Source organism: Mesocricetus auratus, unplaced genomic scaffold (assembly GCF_017639785.1).
Source record: "Mesocricetus auratus isolate SY011 unplaced genomic scaffold, BCM_Maur_2.0 Super-Scaffold_100007, whole genome shotgun sequence".
NCBI lineage: Eukaryota > Metazoa > Chordata > Mammalia > Rodentia > Cricetidae > Mesocricetus > Mesocricetus auratus.
In genome coordinates, this window is record NW_024429191.1 from 16,106,289 (window position 1) to 16,130,234 (window position 23,946).

The 23,946-nt window shown below is 45.8% G+C and overlaps 1 protein-coding gene and 1 long non-coding RNA gene across 4 annotated transcripts in view; one reads left to right on the forward strand and one right to left on the reverse strand.

The window, feature by feature from the left end:
• Wwc1 (WW and C2 domain containing 1) overlaps positions 1-23,946 on the reverse strand; it is a 148,389-nt gene that overhangs the window by 64,965 nt on the left and 59,478 nt on the right. For both annotated transcript variants that reach the window (XM_040748456.1, XM_040748455.1), the window contains exons 2-3: positions 13,314-13,423; positions 4,732-4,935 (exon numbers count right to left, since the gene is read on the reverse strand). In XM_040748456.1, coding sequence (XP_040604390.1) covers positions 4,732-4,935; positions 13,314-13,423 — 314 coding nt within the window. The remainder of the gene's footprint in view (positions 1-4,731; positions 4,936-13,313; positions 13,424-23,946) is intronic.
• LOC110341223 lies at positions 18,354-23,172 on the forward strand. Of its 2 annotated transcripts, none has more exons than XR_005878164.1 (3): positions 18,354-18,621; positions 19,723-19,951; positions 21,167-23,172. It is a non-coding gene; the product is annotated as an uncharacterized LOC110341223 (long non-coding RNA). The 2 variants fall into 2 exon arrangements; XR_002383106.2 differs by lacking the exon at positions 18,354-18,621 and adding an exon at positions 18,656-18,745.

A 23,946-nucleotide genomic window follows, 5' to 3' on the forward strand; every position in this document is an offset into this window, starting at 1 on the left:
GTACACTGCTGGTACCTGATGAATGGAGACCAGAAGGATGCTGAACATCCTTCCATATGCAGGGTAGCCTTAGTGCCTGCTCCGAATGTCAACCGCACTGTGGCTAAAAGTCTTGCTGTGGATTCATCAGAAAAATGCATTTGGGGAGGGGGGTCCTAGACAGGGTTTCTCTGTGGCTTTGGAGCCTGTCTTGGAACTTGCTCTGTAGACCAGGCTGGCCTCGAACTCACAGAGATTCGCCTGCCTCTGCCTCTGAAGTGCTGGGATCAAAGGCACGTGCCACCACCGCATGGTATGAAAAATGCATTGTTAACATCTTCACAGTTAAACATAAAGTGTCCGAGTCTGGTAGATACTGTCTCCTGGGGTCAGTGTTGTGGCAACAAACATGCTCCCAGGCTGTCTGAGAACAGCTTCCCATGGTTGCCACCACCATGCAGTTTTCATGAGACTCTTTACTCTTACTGTACTTGACTCTTTTTCCCATCTGACATTTAATTTGATCAAGTTTCTATCCACAAATCTAAGAATGACTGATCCGTCCTTTACCTAGATCACCCAGGGTTTTGTTCATTTTGTGGTATTGGGGACGGAACCCAGGGCTTGCACATGTTAGACAAGCACTCTATCATTGAGTTTTGTGTATCTCTACTCTTTCTTTAAAAATTAGTTCTGGGGCTGGTGGGATGGCTCAGCCGATAATAGCACTGGCTGGTCTTCCAGAGGTCCTGAGTTCAATTCTCAGCTAACGGTGACTCACAACCACCTATAATAGGATGTGATGCCCTCTTCTGGCATGTAGGTATACATGCAGAGCACTCATACATAAAATATAAATAAATAAAAATTAGTTCTGAAGCAAAAAAGCAAATCATTATACTGCCCAGACTGGTTTAGCCCCTGGAGTAGCTGAGATTATGGGCATGTTCCACCACCTGTGACTAGATCATCTGGCTTTTAACATTTCCTCATAATTTATCACTCCTTCTGCCTGGTTAGGAGTGTGCTTAGTTCACAGGAACTCTTCAACATGACTGGTGATGTAGCATGTGTCTAGGGTACAAAGGGACCTGGGTTTGATCCCCAGCACCCCTTAACCCCACCTCATTCCCCTAAAAAAAAGCAAACAAACAAACAAAAAAAAAGAATTCAACAATTGATGTTAGGAACACTAGCAAAAGCTGAAAACACACACCATATTCAAAGCCATCAATGTCATCAACAGCTTGACACCATAGTTTTTTCCATACCGTTTTGTCCACCCCAAGTAGCTTCTTCGGCCTCTTAAAATCTAGACCAACTATCTTGCAAACTAGTCTTGCAGACTAGATTATGGATATATCTGGCTGTGTTCATGATTAGATAGACTCGGATGAAATATTATTATGTAGGCACTTCTATGAAGCAACTATCACATAGGGCTTGTGATGCCAACTGGGTATGTATTGGTGATGTTAATTCCATCCCATATATAAAGGCCACAAATATCTCCAATAAAAAGGAACATTTGAAGTCTAAAATTAGCAAATGACTTGTGGGTTACTATTCTGGTACTATATAAGCATTTTATCACCCTCCAAAAGGAAGATATATTTGCCATTTTTCAAACTATGGAGCCTTAGAGAGAGGAAAAACATCAACTTCACCTCTTCAAGCCTGAGTTTCACTAGCAACAGTAGTATCTCAATTTCAGGACTATGGCAATAATAATACTGTTTGCTGAACCCCCAAATTCCTATAAAAAGCCTCAACCTCCAAAATGATGAGGGTTTAGAGGCAGGGCCTTTGGAAGCCAGTTTAAGTGAGGTCCTGGGAACTGGGGTGCTGTGGTAGAGGAAAGGCAGAGAAAGTCTGCAGCCTCTCTCTGCCATGTATAAACCAAGAGAGCTCGCACTGGCACCCACCCACACCAGCACTTTATCTCCGATGGCCAGCCTCCACAACTGTGGGAGAACACTGTGGCGGAAGCCATCTAGTCTATGGTAGTACATCGGCTACCATCGACTAAGTTGAACTTAGGACTAGAAGTCTCCTAAAAGTGTCTAACATGTCATTGGACCCATAGATAGTGGAGATCCTGGGGGAGCTCCTGAGTGGCTAATGAGGGCAGGACTAGGACAATGGGTGGTTCAGACTCCCAAATCAAGGGCATCACAACCAAGCCATATATGCCTAGACACCATGGTCACATGCTTATCCCCACTGCCTGGCCCATACTCAAAGTGGCAGAGATGACAGATGGGTTTGCGTGTTGTAACTGTCTCTCACTAGCTGTAAGACTGTGGGCACATTATTGATCTTGAGCCTTGGTTTCCTTATCTGTTAAGGTGGCTGCTAATAGTACTTTAATTAACACTTGAGTTGAAGAGAAGTGCCATAAAGATGATTGTAAATACCATATACAGATTGTAGGGACGTTCCTGGTGTGTAATAAATGTTCAGTAAATACAGGAAAGATTTGGTTAGTAAAGTAGTGGCATACCAGATGTAGAGTCACATGTCTATAATACCGGCTATTAGGAGGTAGAGGCAGAGAAACTCCAGTTCAAGGCTAGCTTGGGTCTTATCCCTACCTAACTAAACATCAGCAACAACAGCAGCAGCAGTGATGAAAGAAAAAAGTTCTATCCCCGAGGATCCTTGACAGTCAGTGAGTGGCCTTTCACAGCACTAGGGGAAAAAGACAGGGGGACCCAGCCTGGCTTGGTTTGCTCCTATGACCTCAGGGCAGGAGCCCTGCCTGTATAAGTCTATAAATACCACCAGCCTGTAGCGTAAGCAGATGTGCTGTGAACTGTGCAGTGACAAACATCCACAGCGCTGAGGCTGGGGCCAAACCTGGGGAAGGGGCTTTTGACAGAGCTGCCAGAGCAACCTATTGGTGGCGATGGCCCAAGAGATAAGACTTGAAGGATGAGAAGGTGTTTGTCTTGCATTCTAGGAAGCGTGAGTACAAATGTCCTGTTGGAGAAAATCGAGGGGAAAGCTGGAGAATGGCGTGGGAGAGACTTAGTATTACTAACTGGACGTCAGTGAATGGAAACCTGAACTGAGTCAAGGATGTCTGCAGGGACTGGTCACACAGAGCTCTGTGGGCTTGTTTTGAGGCTGTAGTTAAAATGTGTATAAAACATAGGGCAGGATGGAGCTCACTTGGTAGAATGCTTTCTCAGTATGCAGGAAGCCCTGGCTCCATCCTCAGTACTCTATTGAGCGGGCATAGAAATGGCACACACAGCCGGGTGGTGGTGACACACACCCATAATCCCTGTAATCTTGGGAGGTAGAAGCAGGAGGATGAGGAGCTCAAGGCAAGCCTTGGCTGCACAGCAAGTTAGAGGCCACTCTCCACTGGAGAGGCCACCCACTCTGTCTCATAATGGTGAAGGGCGCTAGCAAGATTGTTCAGTGGGTGAACATGCCTGCCACCAAGCCTGAGGTACTGACTTCGATCCTTGAGACCCACATGGTGGAACGAGAGAGACGTGTTTTGCAAATTGTCCTCTGACTTCCCCACACATATCATAGCATGTGTGTGCCTACATACACAAACAAAATAAAATGTAATTCTAAAATGTACACAGTGTTGGGTGTGGTGATGCAGGCCTTTAATCTCAGCGGGCAGTGGCAGGTAGATCTCTGAGTTAAAGAGCAACCTGGTCTGTATAGTGAGTTCCAGGCCAGTCTAGCCACATAATGAGACCCTGTCCCCAAACAAAAAAAAACAGGGCCTAGAGAGATGGCTTAGTAGTTAAGAGCACTTGTTACTCTTACAGAGAGCCCAGGTTCATTCTTAGTACCCATTTGGTGGCTCACAACTGTCTGCAACTCCAGTTCAGGGGATCCAATGTCTTCCACAGGCACCTGGCATGCATGTGGTAGACATACATACACGCAAGCTAAACACTCACATACACAAAAACAAAGTTTAAAAAAGAAAACAAAACCCTTAAAAATAGCAACAACAAAAAACTACACACATAATGTAAGATTACCATTGTAATTATTTCAAAGCACACTGTTCACAGTATTAAGCAATATTCCTGCTATTGTAAAGGTGTTATCATCCATCATTATCAGCCACTTCTAGGACTTTTTTTTTCTGCCCAAAGCAAATTTTGCACCTGTTAAACAACTCCCTGCTCCTCATCTCCCACAGCCATGGATGAGTTTTAAATGAAGTGATATGGTATCTGCTTAACATTCCAAAATGATTATAAATGAGATGGAATGAAACAAGAGGTAAGTGACAAACCAATTGTTGCTCAACACAGTAAGGAATGGGGTGCTGGGAAGATGGCTCAGCGGGTAAGAGCACATGCTGTGCCATCGCGAGGACCTGAGTTCAGATCCCCAGCACTCATGTAAAAAGCCAGGCACAGCTGTGCGTGCCTGTAACTACAGCAATGTAGGGAGGAAGACAGGCCTCCACATCTATGCATGGGTGCAAGCATCAGCACACCCGTGCACACACGCACACACACGCGCGCGCGCACACACACACACATACACACACACACACACACACACACACACACACACGAGGACAAAGGAAAGAAAAAAAGCAACAGGAGGAACAGTGAACAATAGAGAGTGTGGTGGTTTGTACAGGGAGCGGAGGGAGAAAGAGGACAGATTTAAGCACTAAAACCACTGAGGGTACTCAGAGCACAGTCCCTGCTGTCCTAGTGGGGGATGCTGTCAATGGCCCCAGCAGTGGGAGGTACTCACAGCTGACCTGGGAGCCCAGCTTATGCTCCCAGACGGCGTGCAGCTGCTGATACTCCTGCTGTGCCAGCTCCAGGCGCTGCTGCTTCACCTGGTAGATCTCCTTTTGTGCGCTCAGAGCCTCCTGGGCCACCACCAGGTAATCCTTCAGCATGTGCTCTTGTTCCCGCCGCCATTGCACCCTGGGATCCTCGATCTGGGTGGTCTCTGAAACAGATCCCAAGGCAGTATGTCAGCACCGTACATGGACTTACTGGGTTGGCTGGTGGGCTACAGAATCCACCACTGGAAAACAAAAGCATGACGTGCAGAAACTCCCAATAAATGTAAGTGGGTTAAACTTACTACATGGCAAAGCAGTTCCATAGTCACACAACCAAAAAAAATAAATCAACATCAGGTTTTAAATTGAACCTCAAGTTATGTCTGATAACCACTGAAAGAAGGACATAATAGAGGTTCAAGGCCATCTGCCATGACTCAGTATAAAAGGAAACAACCACTAATCAGTCCTAAAAGATATGAATAGACACCCTGTACTCTGTTAGCAATGTAAAGTACAATCATTTAATAATATAAATTAGAAACAGACTTAAAATACTAATGACTTTGACCAATAATTCCTCCTATAGCAATTTATCATAAAAATAATTTTTAAAATTCAGGTGTCGATACGAAAACATGATAAACAGCAGGCATATATTTAATGTTTATTGACCCAATAACTGTTCTAGGTACTTTATATGGACTCCATTCTCCAGTCTTTGCACTAACTTTACACAATTGATTCTGGTCCTACTTCCATTGCATAAAATACATAACTAAGACACAGAAAGGTTAAACAACTGCTTCAAGGTTGTACAGGAAATTTTGCCTGAAAAAAATATGCATTCGAATCTTTCATCCATATTCTCATCTACTGGGCTTTTAAAGAATTATTTTTAATGACACATATGTGTGTATGCCTGTGTGTGGGCATAGGTACATGAGTGTGAAAGTCTGCACAGGTCAGAGTTGTAAGATCCCCTGAAGCTGGAGGTATAAGTAATTATGAGCTGCCAGGCTCATAATGATTCTGGAAACCAAACTTAGGTTCTCTGCAAGAACAGAACAGCTCTTATCTGCTGAGCCATCTCTCTAGCCATTATTGGGCTTCTTGGGGTAAGAGTCCTTGATATATTCTGAATGTGGGTGCTGTGCAAATATTTTCTCTTTTTCTCTGGTGTATGTGTGTTTCAAAATCTTTTCTCCCACTTCATTTTTCCTCCTTTTCTTCCAACCCCTGCAATTGATTTTGACTTCCTGGTCTCAAGTGGTTCCCCATATAGTCTCGCTAGTGTGGAACTTCTCAGCATTTTAGCTAAGATTAATTATAATATCTAATGCTGAGGCCAGGCATATGCTATCACACCAGGCTTGGGTTTTGGGTTGTGGCCCATTTGAATTTGTTTTCCCATATGGGGTGAAGATGGGGTAGAGATAAAGTTATCTCTCTTACTGCATTTCTATATGGAAAGCAATTGGATCAACAACTCTTGTGTTCTATTCTTTGTGGCACCAGGTACTCAGAAGGTCCCTTGATGGAGTCATATTAAATGTTGTTGGGTCTGAACTGGTCATTCTGTAAAGTGGCCCTCCACAACCCAGGCCTCCTGCTGCCATAGCTGTGTCTCACAATAGATAATGTCCTACTGGGGCAGGCTCTTCAAGATCATCTTGGCTAACTATTTTTTTCAGTTCTTGTTTTCACCAAAGTTATACACGGTGTTGACATGTATAAAGTTATGACACAATTGGACAGTTAAGCATACTACAAAGAGAACAAACTGGAAACATCATTCCCTGTCCTTTCTTCCGCACACATCTCCCCACAGAAAGGCAGCCACCTCAACAATCTTCCCGTTTATTGTAGTTATCTCCCACTACCTTATGTTCCAATCTCTGCCTATACACACATTCTCCATGCAAGGTCTATAATTACTACACTCAGGAACTTTGCATATCCTCTTCTTCCCTCACCTCCCTGCTTTTAATTTTAGGCAGATTCTCAGTATGTGCCCACCACTGACCTTGAACTCCTATGCAAGTCAGGCTAGTCTGGAACTCAGAGGTTCTACCACCTCCACCTCCAGAGGGGTGGGATCAAAGGTGTGTGCCACCACACCCATTCCCTCCTGCTTCTTACATATACACCACACACCTGCATTTCACACACAGCAAACACATCCACAAAGCTAACAACATAATATTTTCTGACAGTGTTGCAACATAACAACATAAACAGCAACTGTTTTAAAACAGTTGAACATCTGGGGAATATGCAACACAGTTAATGATGCAGAGAACTACAAATAATTAAAACTAGCCAAGTAATAGTCTAAACCTATGAAAATAAGTGGGAGAGAGAAGGAGGGAGGGAGGGAGGGAGAGAGAGACAGAGAGACAGAGAGAGAGAGACTTCTGAGCTTGATGTCCTTTTGACCTGAATGTCCTTTCCTTAAGGATTAACTTTAATGGTATAAGAAGGCACATGAAAGCTTCCAAAAGAGAGAGGCAACCAACAATCCTGCCCAGCTATGACTCCTACAGAGCACAACAACGAAAAGCATAACATGATAACCCTAAGGATGTAGTAGTGACACAGACCTTGGCGTGCCCAACAGCTCTCTAATTGGATTTAAGACCTGACCAACAGTCTATGCCTGGTATTGGAAACCTAGCTAACTTCTCAGTGCTAGTGAAGTCATAGTTATTGGTGGAGAATCTACAACCACTAATTTACTAAGCCAGCATGACCCCTAACAACAATCTATAAACATTTGTCATTATACCCAAAGAAAAGTGTAGTCTTCGCTCCTCATCAAGGAAATTTCTCTTTGCAACACATGGAGACCATTACAGAAAAACACAACCAATCAAAATGCAGGGTTGTAGAGCCCAATCCCAATGGATCTACAAACCACTCCTGAACCTAAGGCTCAGGGAACACTGGGGAAGAGGAGGTGGAAAGATTGCAAGAGCCAGAGGATCAGAGAGTAGTTTGCTGTGATGTAGTAATACGAGAAACCATACCCATAAAATCTCACCACAATGGATGGCCAAACACGAGCTGTACCAGGATGGCACCAATGAATATGCAAATAGGAAGGAGAGAAGAACTTAACCCTACACTAAGAACTGCAGGCAATGAGAAACGCTGGAAATGGAAAAGGTGGTCTTCTCCAGGGAAGAGCACACCAACTGGATGTCAAATGGTCAGTCTTGAAAACATACAAGGAACAGTATATGGACTGAACAGGTTATATTTAGGATGTGTATGTGTATGTGTGTGTGAGTGTGTGTACAACTAACAATTAGACAAAAAAGGGCCGTGAAATTGAAGGTAGGAAAGGAAAGGGAGAAATGTTACAATTAAATTATAATCTCAAAAGAAAAACAAAGAAATGAAAATAGCCTATAGTGAAGAAGGATGAAGAAACCAGTACCTAATGGCTGGTGGAGAAGCAAATTGATACAGATCTTGAAAGATACCCAAAGTTCCCAAAGGGTTTTTAATCTTTTAAAAATATTTTTTTAACGTGTATGGGTGCTTTGCTTGCACGGATGACTGTGCATCACATGTGTGCAATGCTCAAGGAGGCCAGAGGAGGGTGCCAGATGTCCTGGAACTGGAGTTATTGGTAGTGAGCTGCCATGTGGCTTGGCGGGTTAAGTTGAAACTGGGTCCTCTGGAAAAGGAGCCAGTACTCAACCACTGAGCCATCTCTCTAGTCCCTGTTTCCATCTTTTGATTTCATAATCTCATATAGTTTGTGTCTTGGTAGCCATGGGAACTGTTTCTCCAATGACCCATAGATGCAAAATCTACTGATGTTCAAGTCTCTTATATGACATAACATTTATAATTCACCTACACACACTTCCGACGTACCTGAAATCATTTCTAGATGGTCCCTAATACCTAATGGACACCAATCCTCTGCCAAGAGTTGTTATCCTCTATTATTTAGGGAACAACAAAGGGAAAGCCATGTCGTTCATTAATAATACAATTTTCTCCAAGTATTTTCAACCTAAGGTTGGTTGAATCCACAGATGTAGGATTCATGGATATAGTGCTGATGCTAATAAGACACAGACACCCTTAGAAAATTATCACAGAGAAAAGAAAATGAGTCTCCCTCTGTATATAAATACAAATAAGAATGGGGAAAGCTCTAAGGGTTAGCAACAGGGGCATTGTGCTACCTTTATTTTACATGTTAAGATATATTATGTATCTTCATAGAATATATTGATTTATTTAAAATGTCCAACGTGAACATCCTTCAAATACTCAGGACAGACTGAAGAGGAATCATCAAAAAAAAAAAAACAACAAAAAAAAAAAACAACTTGATTTCAGATTCAAATCGCCTAGGCAGGATGTACCCACAGTCAGCAGGAAACTCAATGAATGCTGACACAAAACAATGTGGGTTGTGTTTTGGAGTTCTTTGCTCCTTATGTTCAATTTCTCCATCTTCCTTCAGATTAAATCTAGTCAGGCTTTTGTCCCCAGCCCTTGTCCAAGCTGCTCTCCAAAGTCAAGGTCACCAGTATCACCTGAATAGCCAAATCCATTGACCAACTCCCGGTTCTCTTTGTGCCTGACACCGCTGAGGGTTGCTTCTCCATATTCTGCCTCCTCAGACTTCTCTTGTTTTTTTCCTCCCACTTTGTGGCCATCCCTCAGTCATTGCTGATTGTCCCCTCCCCATCCTTTCGAAGCCTGCAGTCCCCATGTCATTCTGTGGTCCTCTCATTTCATGATCTCACCCATCTTCAGGTCTTTGCCCATCATCTACATGACAACATCTCCCAAATGTTCACCTTTATCTTCAGCCATCTTTTTCTAGACTGCATGTTACTACACTAAACTTCCCAGCCACCTACTGCAGGTGTGTGAAGGTACTGGAGACTTTATATTTCCAAATGAAGCCTTTTCTTCCCTCCTTAACCGACTCCATCCATCTTGTGGTGTCTTCAGTCAGCAGATGGCAACTGTATCCGTCTTTGCTCCGGTCCAAGGTGGGTTCTTCTGGCCTTTTTCTTTCCCACTCTAATATAACAATTAGGAAGTCCTGACTACTTCCTACCATCTTTGTTCTGGTTTGGAGTCCTGGCTCATTCCAAGCACTTCCCACCAGGCTCCTCACTTTGATGCTTGCTTTGGATTGCTCTTTGAGCAGTCACATTGGCCCTTGATGAGCTAAGTCACCTCAAGCAGTTTCCATGTTTACAGCTCCGAGGACTCAAACCTCCAGTGTCAGCTTTTCAGCCAACCTACCTCCTGCCCCTCCCGCTGCTCCTTCTCTTCCTCATTCTTTGAGCTCTGGGTATACCCACTGCTTTGCTATCCCCCCTCCACACACAACCCAAACAGATGGAATGAATGTGATCAGGCCTCAAGGCTTTTGCTCTCTCTGCCCTCTGAAACAGTTCCTTCTCGTCTTAGATCAAGTGTTCCCCAAAGACCAGCTTTATGATGGAAATCATCACTGTTCTTTCCTCACTCCCCTAGAATCTATCCCAGCATACCTCAATTCCCGAAGTCTGTTTTTTTCCTCCATGGGACACACCATTTTCTAAAGTACAGCATCATCTACCAATGATGTTTATTTTCTGTCTCTCCTGCCTCAATGAAATTTCTTTAAGGGCAAAGAGCTTAGTCATTTTGCACTCTTGTGTACCCCCAACTCCCAGAACAGGTAGTTAGCAAATGTTTCTGAATGAATGCAAACTGGACCGTGAATTATGAGCAAACTCTTTTTTTTTGAGTATATATTCATTTACTCAGTTATTCAGGAAATACAGAGAAAATTACCTATGTCATTTATCTAAAAGCAACTGAAATGCCAATCATGAGCAAACTCTTTAGTGATATTGAGTCTATAATTCCTTGATGTTGTTTTTTTTTGTTTGTTGGTTGGTTTTTGTTGTTGTTGTTTTGCTTGTTTGAGACAAGGTCTTTTTATATATTGCTGGCTGGCTGCAGCCTTAAGACTGTCCTGTCTCAGCCTCCCTAGCGCTGGGCTTACAGGACAGCATTATGTCTGTCTCATGACTCTGCGGTGGTTTGTTTTATGTCAACACAAACTGGAGTCATCTGGGAAGAGGGAACCTCAATTGAGGAGCTGCTTCCATAGATAAACCTGGGGGAAAGTCTATGAGGGTATTTTCTTGATTAATGTGGAAGGGCCCAAGCCACTGTGAGTGGTACCATCCCTGGGCAGGTGGTTCTGGGCTGTACAAGAAATTCTCTGAATAAGCCATGGGAAACAAGGCAGGAAACAGTATTCCTTCATGATCTCTGCTTCAGTTCCTGCCCAGAGTCCCTCCCCTGGTTTCACTTCATGAGGGACTTATAGGCTATAATCTGAAATACCTTCTACCCTGCAAGTTGCCTATAGTCGTGGTGTGTTACAGCAACATAGAACAAACTAAGACAGACTTGGAGAAGAATTTGTCCAAGAACAACACATATGACTCAAATTGTTCCCATTCCATGGCTCTGAATGGTTAGGCCTCAATAGTCATCCCCTACCCTTGTATTTGTCTCGATATTGCCACATGCAGATAGGATATCTTCCATCCAACAAAACGACTTTCAAGCCGAAGGGAAATCAGTAGCCTGTGAGCTGGCTAAATGACCAGGTAACATTCTTCCTGCTTGGTCCCATTTCACTACTCCCCATGCATGTATGTGTGCATATGCACTAATCAGTCCTTTCCTGTTTCTAATTGCACACACACACACACCACACCACTTCTGCCATCATCCCTGGAGAATTAACTCAGTCACAGCCTGCTAGCCCCTCCTCCCTTCTGTTCCCCCAGCAGCTCTCAGAAGAAGCACCTTAAAGTCCCACTCCTGCCATGAGATTTTAATGAGGGGGATGCTCTCAGCAATTAGAAACAGGAAAGGACTGATTAGTGCTCCAGTACAGCAGCGTTTAACCCAGCATCTGATGCAGCCCTCCAAGCATTAACCTCATTCCCCATACACACTCAATTAGGCATATTTACTTCTCATTATCCAGTGCGCAATCATGAGTGCTAATAAAAACCTTTGCTATCCCCAACAATGCCATTAATGCCATTAGCTGTCTCTCTCGGATACTCTCCTACGCGTTGTTGCCAACAAGTCTGCTCATTCATTCAGTTATTCAGCATTCATGCACACACACCCTTCTCTGTTAGCAAGGGTTAAGTGCATACCTACTGTGTACCTTAGTGGGCAAAGGTTCAGAACTAGATAGATTTAGACACAGTAACTTCCCCCAGAAGACACAGCAATAGCAAGTAAAGAATATTTAGAAGAGGAAGAGGATGATCAGAAGTACAACTCCACTCTTTGGTATGAGTTCAAATCCCAGCTAAGCCATGTTTTCTCCTTCTCTCCTTGTCTGAGATGGGTCCAAGGCTATCCTGAGAAAAAATCACTGTGTAAAAAAATCACTGTGTAGTCCAGTTGACCTCAAATTCACAATCTTCTTGCTCAACCTCCCTCGTGCTGGGATTACAGGTGTGTACCATATGTAATGCCATGTCATGTTTTATCTCTGAGTACTGAGCCACCCATTGCTATCTCTAAATCTCAGTGGGATGAAGATGATCACCCTAATACCCCACAGGGTCCTGGGCAGCACTGAATAAGACACTGTCTATTGAACGTCTGCCACAGCACACGGTACAGAATGCATACTCAAAATGAAAGGGCAGTTAGGAGTTGGTGCCCTGTTCTCAGCCTTCAGAGGTTTCCAGGCACATCTCGTTCCCTGTTTTCTTCCTCTGCCTGAAAGGATAAAGAGGAGTTCTAAAGACACGCTAAGATAAGAAAACACTGTCCCTGGGCATACAGTTTCAGAGGACAGAGATGGTCTTGGCTCAGAGGGTGCACACACCACCTCTCCTTAGCTGGGTATCTCTGTCTTCCTCCACTCGATAGCTAGCATGCTCCTGTCTTTCCCAACTAGTTCCTCCATCGTGGTCCCAGAAGGAGAGAGTGACAGTAGGAATATTCATCTGAGATCAGAACACTGTGGTCACAGAAATGAATGAGGGCTAATCTACTAAGGACATATGTGTGTCTACATTGCTCGAGGCTCACTCGAGCCAGGGACTTCAGATGCTTGAATATGATAATGTGCATTTATTTTTTTAATGGAAAGACAGCCATCCATGGACACAAATCTATGAAAAATATGCATATAGAACATATACAAACACATGATTGGAAATATTTGAAATGACACAGAAGAAATCATCAGCAATGTTGCCTCTAAAATCAGGAAGCTGGATAGAGCTAGACCATGAGAGAAGTTTCAGATTCTATTAAAAACCCTTCGGAACTGTTGTTTTCACACGAGCATACATTATCTATCTATATCCACACTGACATCTCTAAGTCTGCATTAAACAAAACACAATCTGCCTTCAACACTCTGCTGGGGCTTCTTCCAGATTGTGGAGGTGGGTACGAGAGGGGAAGGGACGGGCACGGGAATGGGGTCCGGGGACCGGAAAAGCAGCAGAGAACTTACTGGTATTGTGGTCTATGAAGTAATCGCCAACCTGTGGGTCATATGCTTCTTCCCATCCTAGCGGCAACTCATCGCTAATGCAGTCAGCAAAGGTAAGTGGTTTGGTGTACCTGGCAAGGAAGACGAGAAACACATTCCATCAGACTGCAGTCCCCAACACTCCTGCAATGTGTCTTTTTTTGTTTTTTTTGTTTTTCCTGGACACCCTGCTTCTCCTGACTGTTAACAGATCCAGACATTTTGCACTATAGCATTGCCTCTGATGGCCCTGAGTTCCTGGGAAGGTGAAGACATTCTGCAGTAGCATCCATGTAAGGCTACCCCAGGAGGGAGGCAGAGAATGTATTCTGGTCCTAACATTTTACCACTAACTTGGTAGTGACTTCAGAAAGTCATCTTTCCGCCTGGACCTTGAGTGTCTGCGTCTCCAATCGACAGTCTGCACAACAGTTCTAAGGCCAAGTCTTGGCTTCGTGACTTGGAGTCCAGCCCCCTCTGGCTTTTCCACCTGCAGCTGGCTGGCCCACCCCACTCTGGTCTTTGTCCTGGCTTTGTCTTCTATTTGTCATGCCCATTTGCCCTTCGAAAAGCTGGCCTCCTGCAAGCTCTAGAGAAACAGACGCCCCAGCCCTAGGAGTCTGGCCAGCGAGCCATATTTATTTGCTGATTGAGTTGGTTCCCAAACGCCTGCACCCACTGCTGGCTCTTCTCAGCCATCCCTGGCCGAACTGATTATTTGGCAATAATAACTCCCTAAGGCCCCATCTCACGGGGTGTGAACCGGCGGTAATCACCAAGTCTTAGTGGCTAAATCAGACAGATAAACAAATCATGCAACTGAAGCAGCAAAGGCTTGTCAAGGCTGGAAAACTGTACCACACAGCATTTGTCCAGGGTTTCAGCCACAGAACAGGAAGCTGGGAAGCTAACACGTGGGATCAGTGGTTCCCTAAGACAGCCACTTCCAAGTATTCCCAGTGCTGCCTTTGTCTAGAATAGCCACATGCTAGCTGTCAGGCCCATGTGGGGGTCAGAGGACAATATTTGGTTGTCATATCTAGCCTATGACAGAGTCTCTTTTGTTTTCTGCTATTGTGTGATCCTTCTGTCTCTGACTCCCATCTTGCAGCAGGAGATTGCAGATTTGTGCCACTGCTGGATTTCTGAGAACAAACTCAGGTGGGTGTTGTACAGGGAGCGTTTTTATCCATGGAGCCATCTTTCTGACCCTAAGACACTCATTCTAATATCCCTTTGTTCCTGTCTTTTTCCTCATTCTAATGCAGGAAGTCCAGAAGACTCTGCTTCACACCCCTTCAACAGATTGGCAAGCTGGGTTACTATGAGACAGGAAGGGTGATGACTGACTGTCTCTTCCTTAGCCTGGATGATGTCTTCCTAAACAGCAGCCCCAGGCTTGTGTGTCAGAGGTTTGGCCCCAGGCTGGAGCCCTTAGGAGGTGAGACTCAAGAAGAGGTCCTCCGATCACTAGAGGTGCGCCTCTGAAGGGGAGAGAGTGGGACCCCAGCCTTTTCTTTCCATCTCTTGATTTCTGGCCATACAATGAGCAGCTGTGCTCTGTCGCATGCTCCTGTCAAGATCTGTTGCCTCACCACAAGCTCAAGGCAAGAAAGTCGCTCAGTTATAGATCAAAGCCCCTAATATGGTGATCTATGATGAACCCTTGCGCTTTGTAAGCTCACCTTTGCAGGTATTTGATAGAGATGGGAAGCTGACTAACAGCACAATCTAAACCAAACTAAAAAGGACACGGGGACAAAGAGACACTGTCACACTGACAAAGTCCCCGACCAACAGGACAGTGGTGTGCTTACCTGCCTGCTTCACACTCAAGGCTTCAGAGGCCGTGAACTGTATCTACCAATTGGCTTTGGTTAATAATTCACTGCTGCACTGTGGGAGACTGTGCTTCCATGAGTCTGGGGCCAGGGGTATGTTTTTGTATGCAACAAACTAAGAACTATCAAATAAGCATTCAAGAAGCATTGTTCTTTGGCTGAGTGAGTTGGACAAGAACTTAATCTCCCAGAGTCTCGGATTTTTTCATCTGAGAAGTAGAGACTAATATAACTCTTCAGGTTGTTGGATAGGTTAAACACGATCATGTTTGGAGCTAAAATATGTAGTTCAAAGGCTGTGGGGGACAGCACAGCAGTGAAAGTGTTTGTAAGATGATCAGAGTCTAGCTCCCCAGAACCCACAAAATGCAAGGTGAGTGTGGTAGTTCAGGTATAGTTTCAGCTTTGGAAGGTGGAGGCAAGGGATTCTTAGAGCAATGTCACTAGTGAGACTATGTATATTGGCAACCTTTGGATTTGATTGACAGAGTCTCTCTCAAAGAATAAGGTAGAAGAGTGATCAAGGACAAGTCCTGATATCAATCAGCCTTGGGCCTATGTACATAAGTGTACCCATACACATGTAAACACACAGAAGGGGAAACTGGGGCTAAAAAGGCTGTAATAGTCTCTTCATTTGTTTGTTTGTTTTAACACAGGATTCACTATGTAACCTAGGCTGGCCTCAAACTTTTGGTATTTCTGCCCCTAGCCTCCTAAGTGCTACGATTATAGGTTTACAATAATACACCTGGTTAAAAGGCCATAATAATCTCAAGAGAGCTGGAAAGGAAGAGGAAGAGAGAAGGGGGGAGGGAAGTGTGGTAGTTTGAATGTAATTGGCCCCCATAATCTCAGGGAGTGGCACTATTGGGTGGTGTGACTTCGCTGGAATGGTTATGTCCTTGTTGGGAGGAAGTGAGTCACGGTGGGGGTGGGCTTTGAGGTTTCCTATGCTTAGGATACCACCAAGTGTATCAGTCGACTTCCTATTTCCTGCAAGTCAAGATGCAGCCAACATCATGTCTGCCTGCACATCGCCATGCTCCCCACCATGATGATAATGGATTGAACCTCTGAAACTGCAAGCGAATCACCCCAATTAAATTTTTCTTTGTAAGAGTAGCCATGGTCATGGTGTCTTTTCACAGCAATGAAAACTCTTACTGAGACAGGAAGGGAGAGGTGAGGAGAAACTGAAAGATACTAGTTAAAATGCTGTCTTGTGGCTAGGGATATAACTCGGTAGATAGAGTACTTGTCTCTAGCATGCTCAGAGATCTGAGTCCCACCTAGCACCACATACAACTGAGTATGGGCACACACACCTGTAATTCCAGAAGAGGAGGCAGGAGGAGCTAAAGTTCAAGGCCAACCTTGGCTATTCTGCAAGTTGGAAGCTAGCCTAGGCTACATGAGACTAGACTTATTAAAAAAAAGTCTAGTCAGGTGTGGTAGTATAAGCCTTTAATGTGAGCACTCAGGAGGCAGAGGTAGAGCTCTCTGTAGGTTTGAGACCAACCTGGTCTACACAGTGAGGTCCAGGCCATCCAGGGCTAATGAAAGGTTCAGGCATTACTCTGGCCTGCATCTCTTTTTAATCATAAATAAAGGTGGGAATGAAAGGTTCAGGCATTACTCTGGCCTGCCCTGTTACCTGGCACGATGCGCTCAGGCAACACTCTGGCCAGCCCAGAGTTCCGTGAGAACCAGGCAGGTGCAAAGGACCCCTTTAAAGGACTGACCCCTGCCCGTTTACGCTCTCTTGTTCTCTTCCTCTCTTCCTCTCTTGCTCTTACTCTGTCTCTCTCTCTTATCTCTCTCTCTCTGCTCTGCACGGGTTGGTTACCTCTCACCCCCCTTTTCCCTCCCTGTCCACCAATAAACTCCACGTGGGATCGTTGAGTCGCGGTCTGTGTCTCCTTACTGGATAAACCTAAACATTTTAACAACAGCTATATAGTAGTAACTTAACTTAAAACAAAATAAAACAAACAAAAAACCCTAGTTATAAAAAATTTAACATAGTTTAAATTTTCTTTTTCTTTTATTTTAAACTAAGCTTGCTGCAATGGTTCTATAGTAAGCATAATTAAATATTGAACAATGATTCTATCTAGGCCTACAGAGCGTGCTACGAAAACCATGTACCCTCTCTGGGTAGTAGGTGTTCTTGTTCGATTTTACAAATGAAAGCACATTCTTAACAATGCATAGCTAATACACCAGAGGCTCCATCTCCCGAGGCTCCAAGTGCTAGATCCCAGAGCCAAAGCTTTGCCAATAAAAATTAACAAGACCCTTCGGGTCTCAGAACAATTTGGAGTTGAGCTAGAAGTACAGAAGAGGAGACTGTATGGGGAGGAGGGAAGCAGATAAGAGGTATTAGAGTTCTATGTGATGAATGATTTCAGTTATTGGTGTCTTGGTACCAAGCTGCTCATTAAACCTAGAAAGTTCATGGCTCCTACACATAAGAACTGTTAAACATTTCCAAGCCATCAGTACAAATTCGGGCTCTTAAGGTACCGGGGATGAGAACGTAGATAGGAGAACAAGACCCAAACTTCATTAAGTTTCCAGAACTCATGAATGCCACATATTGCTCCAGCCTTGCACTGAGAAGGTGGCGCTCTTTGATTGTGAGCTGTAGCACTGATACTATGATAGACACGAGAAAAAGATACTGATTCCTGCCAGCAGTGGCTACAGATATTTTACCCAACAGGAAGGAATGCACAGCAAGGCGGTGGGGAGAGCATCAGAAAGAGCAGCCAGAAGAGAAAGAAAGGATTTGGTTTTGTATTGGGGTTCCCCCCTGGATGCAGCCATGAGGGAGAAGCCAGCTGATACTCGGCGTGCTTCTATGGGAAACAGGAACGTTGCTATGGGGAGGAACTATACAACTTACAGAAATCTGGACAGAAAGTTCTCTTTGGAACAAATGCCAAGAGGGAGATGAATTATTCAGTGTGCCGAGAGGTGTCATTCAGAGAATCAGTATGAAGAGAAGTTTTTTAGCCCTGCAGACAGCGGGATGGACACACACACACACACACACACACACACACACACACACACACACACACACACACTCCTAGTGAGAAGCAGAGCTTTCTGTGGATGCTATTCATCCCCAGGAGCTGGATTGCTCCCCGATGTCCACCTTGAGAAGGGGGTACCTGCCTTCAGACCTTCAGAGGTGTCCAGAATCTGGAACTTCCAGCCTCAACCCTTCCAGGCCCATGTCCTGGGCTGTCTAAAGCCCCAGTCACACAATCAAATGACCCAGCTTCTGAAGGAGCAAGAGGGAAGCAGGGCGAGGTGCCAGGCAAGAGCGAGTTCTGCCCCTTTTTAATCACAAATCTCTGAATGAGCACACACATTCCTGAATGTTTCACAACTGGTCTTCCTGGAAAAACAGCCCGGATGTGTTGCCTTGGAGACAGGTAAGGTTCTGCCAGGTGCACTCTACAAGGGGGACACAGGCACACCTGTCAAGCAGCTCGAGATCTAGAGGCACCAACAGGTCCCTCCCTTTCCTCACGCAGCAAGCTGTAGCTTTCCTAGAGGGTAAGGCTCTGGGGGTACCGTGGCCACAGTTGCACTGAGTATTCCGTGGTGTCTTTTCTCGGGAGGCAGGAAGGCGGGGAAGCAGGCAATTTTTTTTTGTCAAGTGTAAAACTGGGTTGTGATTCTCTGGGGACAAAATTCAGAACGGGTAAGCCATCTTCCACGTTCCCCGTGTCGCCTGGGCAAGCCTAAGTTTCCCTCTTCATGACTATCCAGGAGAACACGGCCCTCTCGTCTCTTTGGCTCTCTCTTTCCAAGGGCTAGCTGGGAGGAACCACAGTGTAGAGCCCCTTACCCCAATCCAAGAACAATCAATGGGCAGGCTGGTTTTTCCTGCCCTGGGCTGTTTCACATACATAGTTCCCATAGTTTAGAAGGCTAGGCTCTTGATAACACTCTCCCCCTCTGGCCAGTTTCTAAGCAGGCCCTTCCCTCAAGTTTGAAAGTCTTCCTCCTCCCTTCCCTTAATTTGGTTCAGTGCTAACACCTTTACTGATTCCTCTAACAACACAAGGATGACAAAAATAACCGTCTCACAAAGCCTGCTGAGAGGGCTAAGTGTGGCTCTTGGGAGCTTTAATGAAACAATCACACAAGGGAACAAGACAACAGGGCACTTCCCTGCTAGAGTAGGGTAGAAGACACTCCAGATCATTAGCAAATGTCCCAGAGATTCTCTCGCATGAGTGCGAGAAGCATTCAGAAAAGAGAGAAAAAATCGAGGGCATTCAGGAAAAAAAACAATCAACGTGCTGGCGAACAGAGGGCAGCTGGTGGTCACAAGAAGTCTCTAGGAAGGGCACTCAGAGGGTAGGAAGTAGCAAGCTAGGAATTCTGTGGGTCAGGGTGGTCCTGGCGCCTTTGAGGAACGAAAGGAAGGTGAGGCTGGGTGCAGTGTGCTGGGGTTCTGGGCTGCTGGTGGGGGACTTCAGGTCACACCCTTTGTTCTCTGTGCTAAGTCTCTCCTCTCATTTCAGTGAACCCACCAAGCAGGAGGAGGCCCCACGGGCCAGTGCCATCGAAGCAGAATGAAGAAGGCTTGTTTCTGCCCTACAGAGCACTGTGTGGCTAGGGAGACACGCAAGGTTCTCACTTCAAACAACGGGGGAATGATCTCTGTGACATTCCACAATGGGAGATGTGGCCACGACACTCCCTGAGGCAGTGAACCACAGATAATTAAAGGATGTAGGGATAAGTGACAAGGTAAGTCAGAGACATGTGAGAAGCCAAGGGGAGGAAAGGACGGACAGTTATTGGGTGTGAACAGTTCGGGCAAAGGACCAAGTCAAGACAAAGGTGGGCAGCTTCATGGTCTAGGAGGATGCAAGGGGGATGTCATCCACAGAGGGTCAGGAATTCAAGGCTGGGCTGAACCTCATGCTCTGCCTTGGTAAAGCTGCAGTTGTGTTAGGTAACCTTGTTAAAGGGTGTTTCCTTCATGCAACACATGACAAGTTCCAATCTTGTAAGTGTGGCGTGGCTGTACAATAAGGCGACCCATAGAAAGTGATGAGCACAGGCTTTGCAGGTAACAGGCCCTCGTTTGTGTGCCTTGGTGATGTGATCCCTGGAGAGGTTCCTGTGCACTGTGGGAACTGGGTCACCCTACAGCTTACATCCTTAACACACGAGCCTCCACCATCACCGGCCCACCAGCATTTCTTACCCCGGGTGATCTGCAGCAACTCACAGGCTCTGGCAACAGTAGCCCGGGTTCTACATCTGTCTACATAGGCATCAACTCTCACCTCCTGGCTTTGTTTCCTTCTGCATAAGAGGAGACTGCTCAGAGCAATGACCTCTTTGGAGAAGACTGTCTAGCACATGAACACTATTAGCTGCTGTGTGTTAGCTTATATACCCTGATTTCCACAATAGTGTGGAAACGACAGCAAAAGAACTTCTCAGGCTCAAATAGCTATGAGAAGCCTTGTACTGCACCCCAGTGCCTTTCTTCCTGAGGACTAAAGTCTCCCTCTCTCCCTCCCTCTCCCTCTCTCTCTCCCTCTCTCTCTCTCTCTCTCTCTCTCTCTCTCTCTCTCTCTCTCTCTCTCTCTCTCTCTCTCTCTCTCTCTCTCCCTCTCTCTCCCTCTCCCTCTCCCTCTCTCTCTCTCTCTCTCTCTCTATGGATTCCCGGATCCCACAAGGAGGCAGGAGAGAACCGGCTCCTGGGAATTACACTCTGACCTTTGCACACTGTGGAATCCGCATGTACCATCTCCCCCACCCTCCACCAGAAATTAAAGCAGACAAGTTGAGAGACGGCAGGTGTTTGGAACTTGGCTCTCTGTGTTTGTCTCTGGAGGTGACGACATTTGCCCTGGGAAGGCCGGTGTCCCTGTTTCTCTGAAACACCTCTCTTTCCCTTTCTCCTGTTCTCTGCTCTCCAAACAGCTGTGTCTACATTTTTCTTTTCAGACCCCAGAGTCTCCCAAGGGCCCTTCTCCGGTTTGGCTGGTTTACCCAGGCGCCTCTTGGCTCAGTCACTCCCGCTCCTGGAATTCCTTTCCAAGGACAGGAAGAGGGAAAAGAGCGACGGGGAAGATTCCAGACTGTCCCTTCCACCATTCTCCCTCTGACTTCAGGCTGCACCCCACAAACCCGTGGCTCACCTCCTGCAAATCTCTTCACTCTGCCCAGCCTAGTTTCCTGAATCACATGACTATTCCCTTCCTTCACGGCCATGCCAGTATTAATATGCCTGTGCTCCTTCCCTGATGACCTGCAAACTGACAGGTGAATCTGTGTGTGGGGCCCTGTCTGTGTATCACCTGCTAGTAGGACTTCAGACTACTGTTGTGGCAATCAGGAGTGACAACAGGCATGGACAGCCTGCCGGCCCAGTTCCACCAGCAGGTGTGACTTGTTCACTACGGTTCTGCGTCTTGAATGTGGGAGCAAGTGTGCTGTGGGGGGCAGGTACCTCTGCGGCACTCGGTCCCCCGATGTTCTTAATGCAATGCTCGTGTACCTTATCACGCAAGAGACACTGTAAATGTCAGCTAAGAACACAGGACTCTGGACTCCCTGGGTTTGAATCCTAGCTCTCTGGCCGTGGGCAAGATACTTAAAAGCACATCTGCAATACAAGGAAGAAAATACACTTATTGAACCCTGGCTGTGCACTGGCAGCTGTTTCTTCATTTCCATAACGACCCTTGTAGGTAAGTGTCATTCAGACCCTCACAGGGGGCTTCATGGGCCAAACAAGACAACGGGTGCACAGTGAGTGGTCAATAAACATGAGTTATTTGCTATTTATTTACCTCACTAATGTCTAAGTTAGGCCATTGAAGTAGTTTTATTAAAGAAAGTTAGAACTAAAAAGGATTTGACAAATGAATGGCCCAGATTTTACTGAAAAACCAGGGAGAGAGGGAGAGAGGGAGACAGAGGGAGAGAGAGAGAGAGAGAGAGAGATTTGCCTAGAGCCATCCCATCTAGGGGTCCAGAGGCAGAGCTGAGATGAAAACCCAGGAACCTGCTTGAGGGCCATAACATACTTGACACTAAGAGATCAAGTCAGCCTGGTGCTGGGTTTGGCTTCAGCACAGTTTCCAGGGAATAGTGTAAACAGCATTTCCAAGGCACATTGACAGAGAATGAAGATCTGTGGTTGGCAGGGAACCTCTTTGGAGAATTGTCTCCTGAAGGCCAGACACCATAGCAGATTGGTGTTCCTGACATCCCTCCCTGGTGCCCCTCATAGAGCCCCAGCCCAGATGGGGAGTTAGGTTACAGAAGTTCTATGTGCAACCACCTGGCTTATCCTTCCTAGTTGTGACATCTAAGCTCATTCCTTCCCCCATCTTGGAACCTCAGTTTCCCCAGAACTTGCTCCCCAAAATGAATTCGTGCCTGACAATGATTCATCGGAGCATCTGGTGTTACAGCCCCTGGCAAGAACGGCCATCATCTTCTTTTCTGACCCAGGGATTCAGGGATGCTGGGCCCCTGGCTTTGATGGTTTTGGGGCCGTGAACTGAGTTTCCAAGGAACCAGTCATCCAGATACCCCCTAAGCAGTAAGAGCCGAGACCATAGCCCTTCATTAGTCCCTGAAACACAGCCATTCCAGAATGTATCTGATTGCTAACCCACTCTAGTCTCACCACCTGAGAAACTGATCCTCTAAGAAGAAAATGGGGCCCCAGTGCCGTCTCTGCGACCCCACCTTCCCAGGGCCTCCCCCATGCTGGCGTGATCCAGGTGGAGCCCTGACACAGGAGTGACATCTGAGTTTGAACCCTCTGTCTTCAGTCCAACACCCACTTTTTCTGGGCAGTGAGGAAGCTGGAATGTGACATCTCTAAGGCCCTCTTTGTGGCATTGCCTCTGTAACTCTAGTAACTGCCTCTCCCAAAGGTAGAGAGCATTGTGAGACTGAAATGGAGTAACCTATAATTAAAACATTTTAAAGCCTGGTGTGGTGGTGCATTCCTGTAGTTCCAGTATCTAGGAGGTTGAGGCAGGAGGACTGGCATAAATTCTAGGCCAACATGTGCTGAGCAGAAAGATCCTACTTCAAAAAGGAGAACAAATAGCTGGAGAGATGGCCCCGTGGGTAGGAGTGCTTGCTGGGCAAACATGAGAACCTGAGTGTGCGTCCCTAGCACTCATATGTAGCTGCACGGGTCCACAAGGTGAGTGTTGAGGGAGAGGGTGAACAGGAGGGGCTATTGCTGAGGCTTGGTGGCCGTCAGCCTAGCTGTGAAATGGGTAGCTCCAGGTAAAGTGAGAGATGCTAGTTCAAGAGAAAAAGACAGAGAGCAATGGAAGGGCATCTTTTAGCCCACTTCCTTCCGGAACTCACACCTGGACATACACATGTACATAGATGCCTCCCTCACGACAACAAAAATATTTGTTCTCAAGGCCAATTAAGTGCAAGCATTGGACTATATGCACTGTGCAGAAAACAAATAATGCCCTATCTTCACAGTGATTCTGTGAGGCAGACACCTGCATGTCAGCCAATGGAAAAACAGTGAAAAAAGAAGCTGAGCTCCACGGAGCTCATAAAGGACCAGGGCTTGCCCACGGCCCTTCCATTGCATTCCATCCCATCGACTCTGACATGCCCATGTTAAAAAGCACACTCAGCATCTCTGGAACTGTTTATGACTAACGCTGGCACCGTGCCACCACTGTCAGCCAGGCTGCATCCTCAAAGAAACAGCCGCCCATGTGAGCACAGGT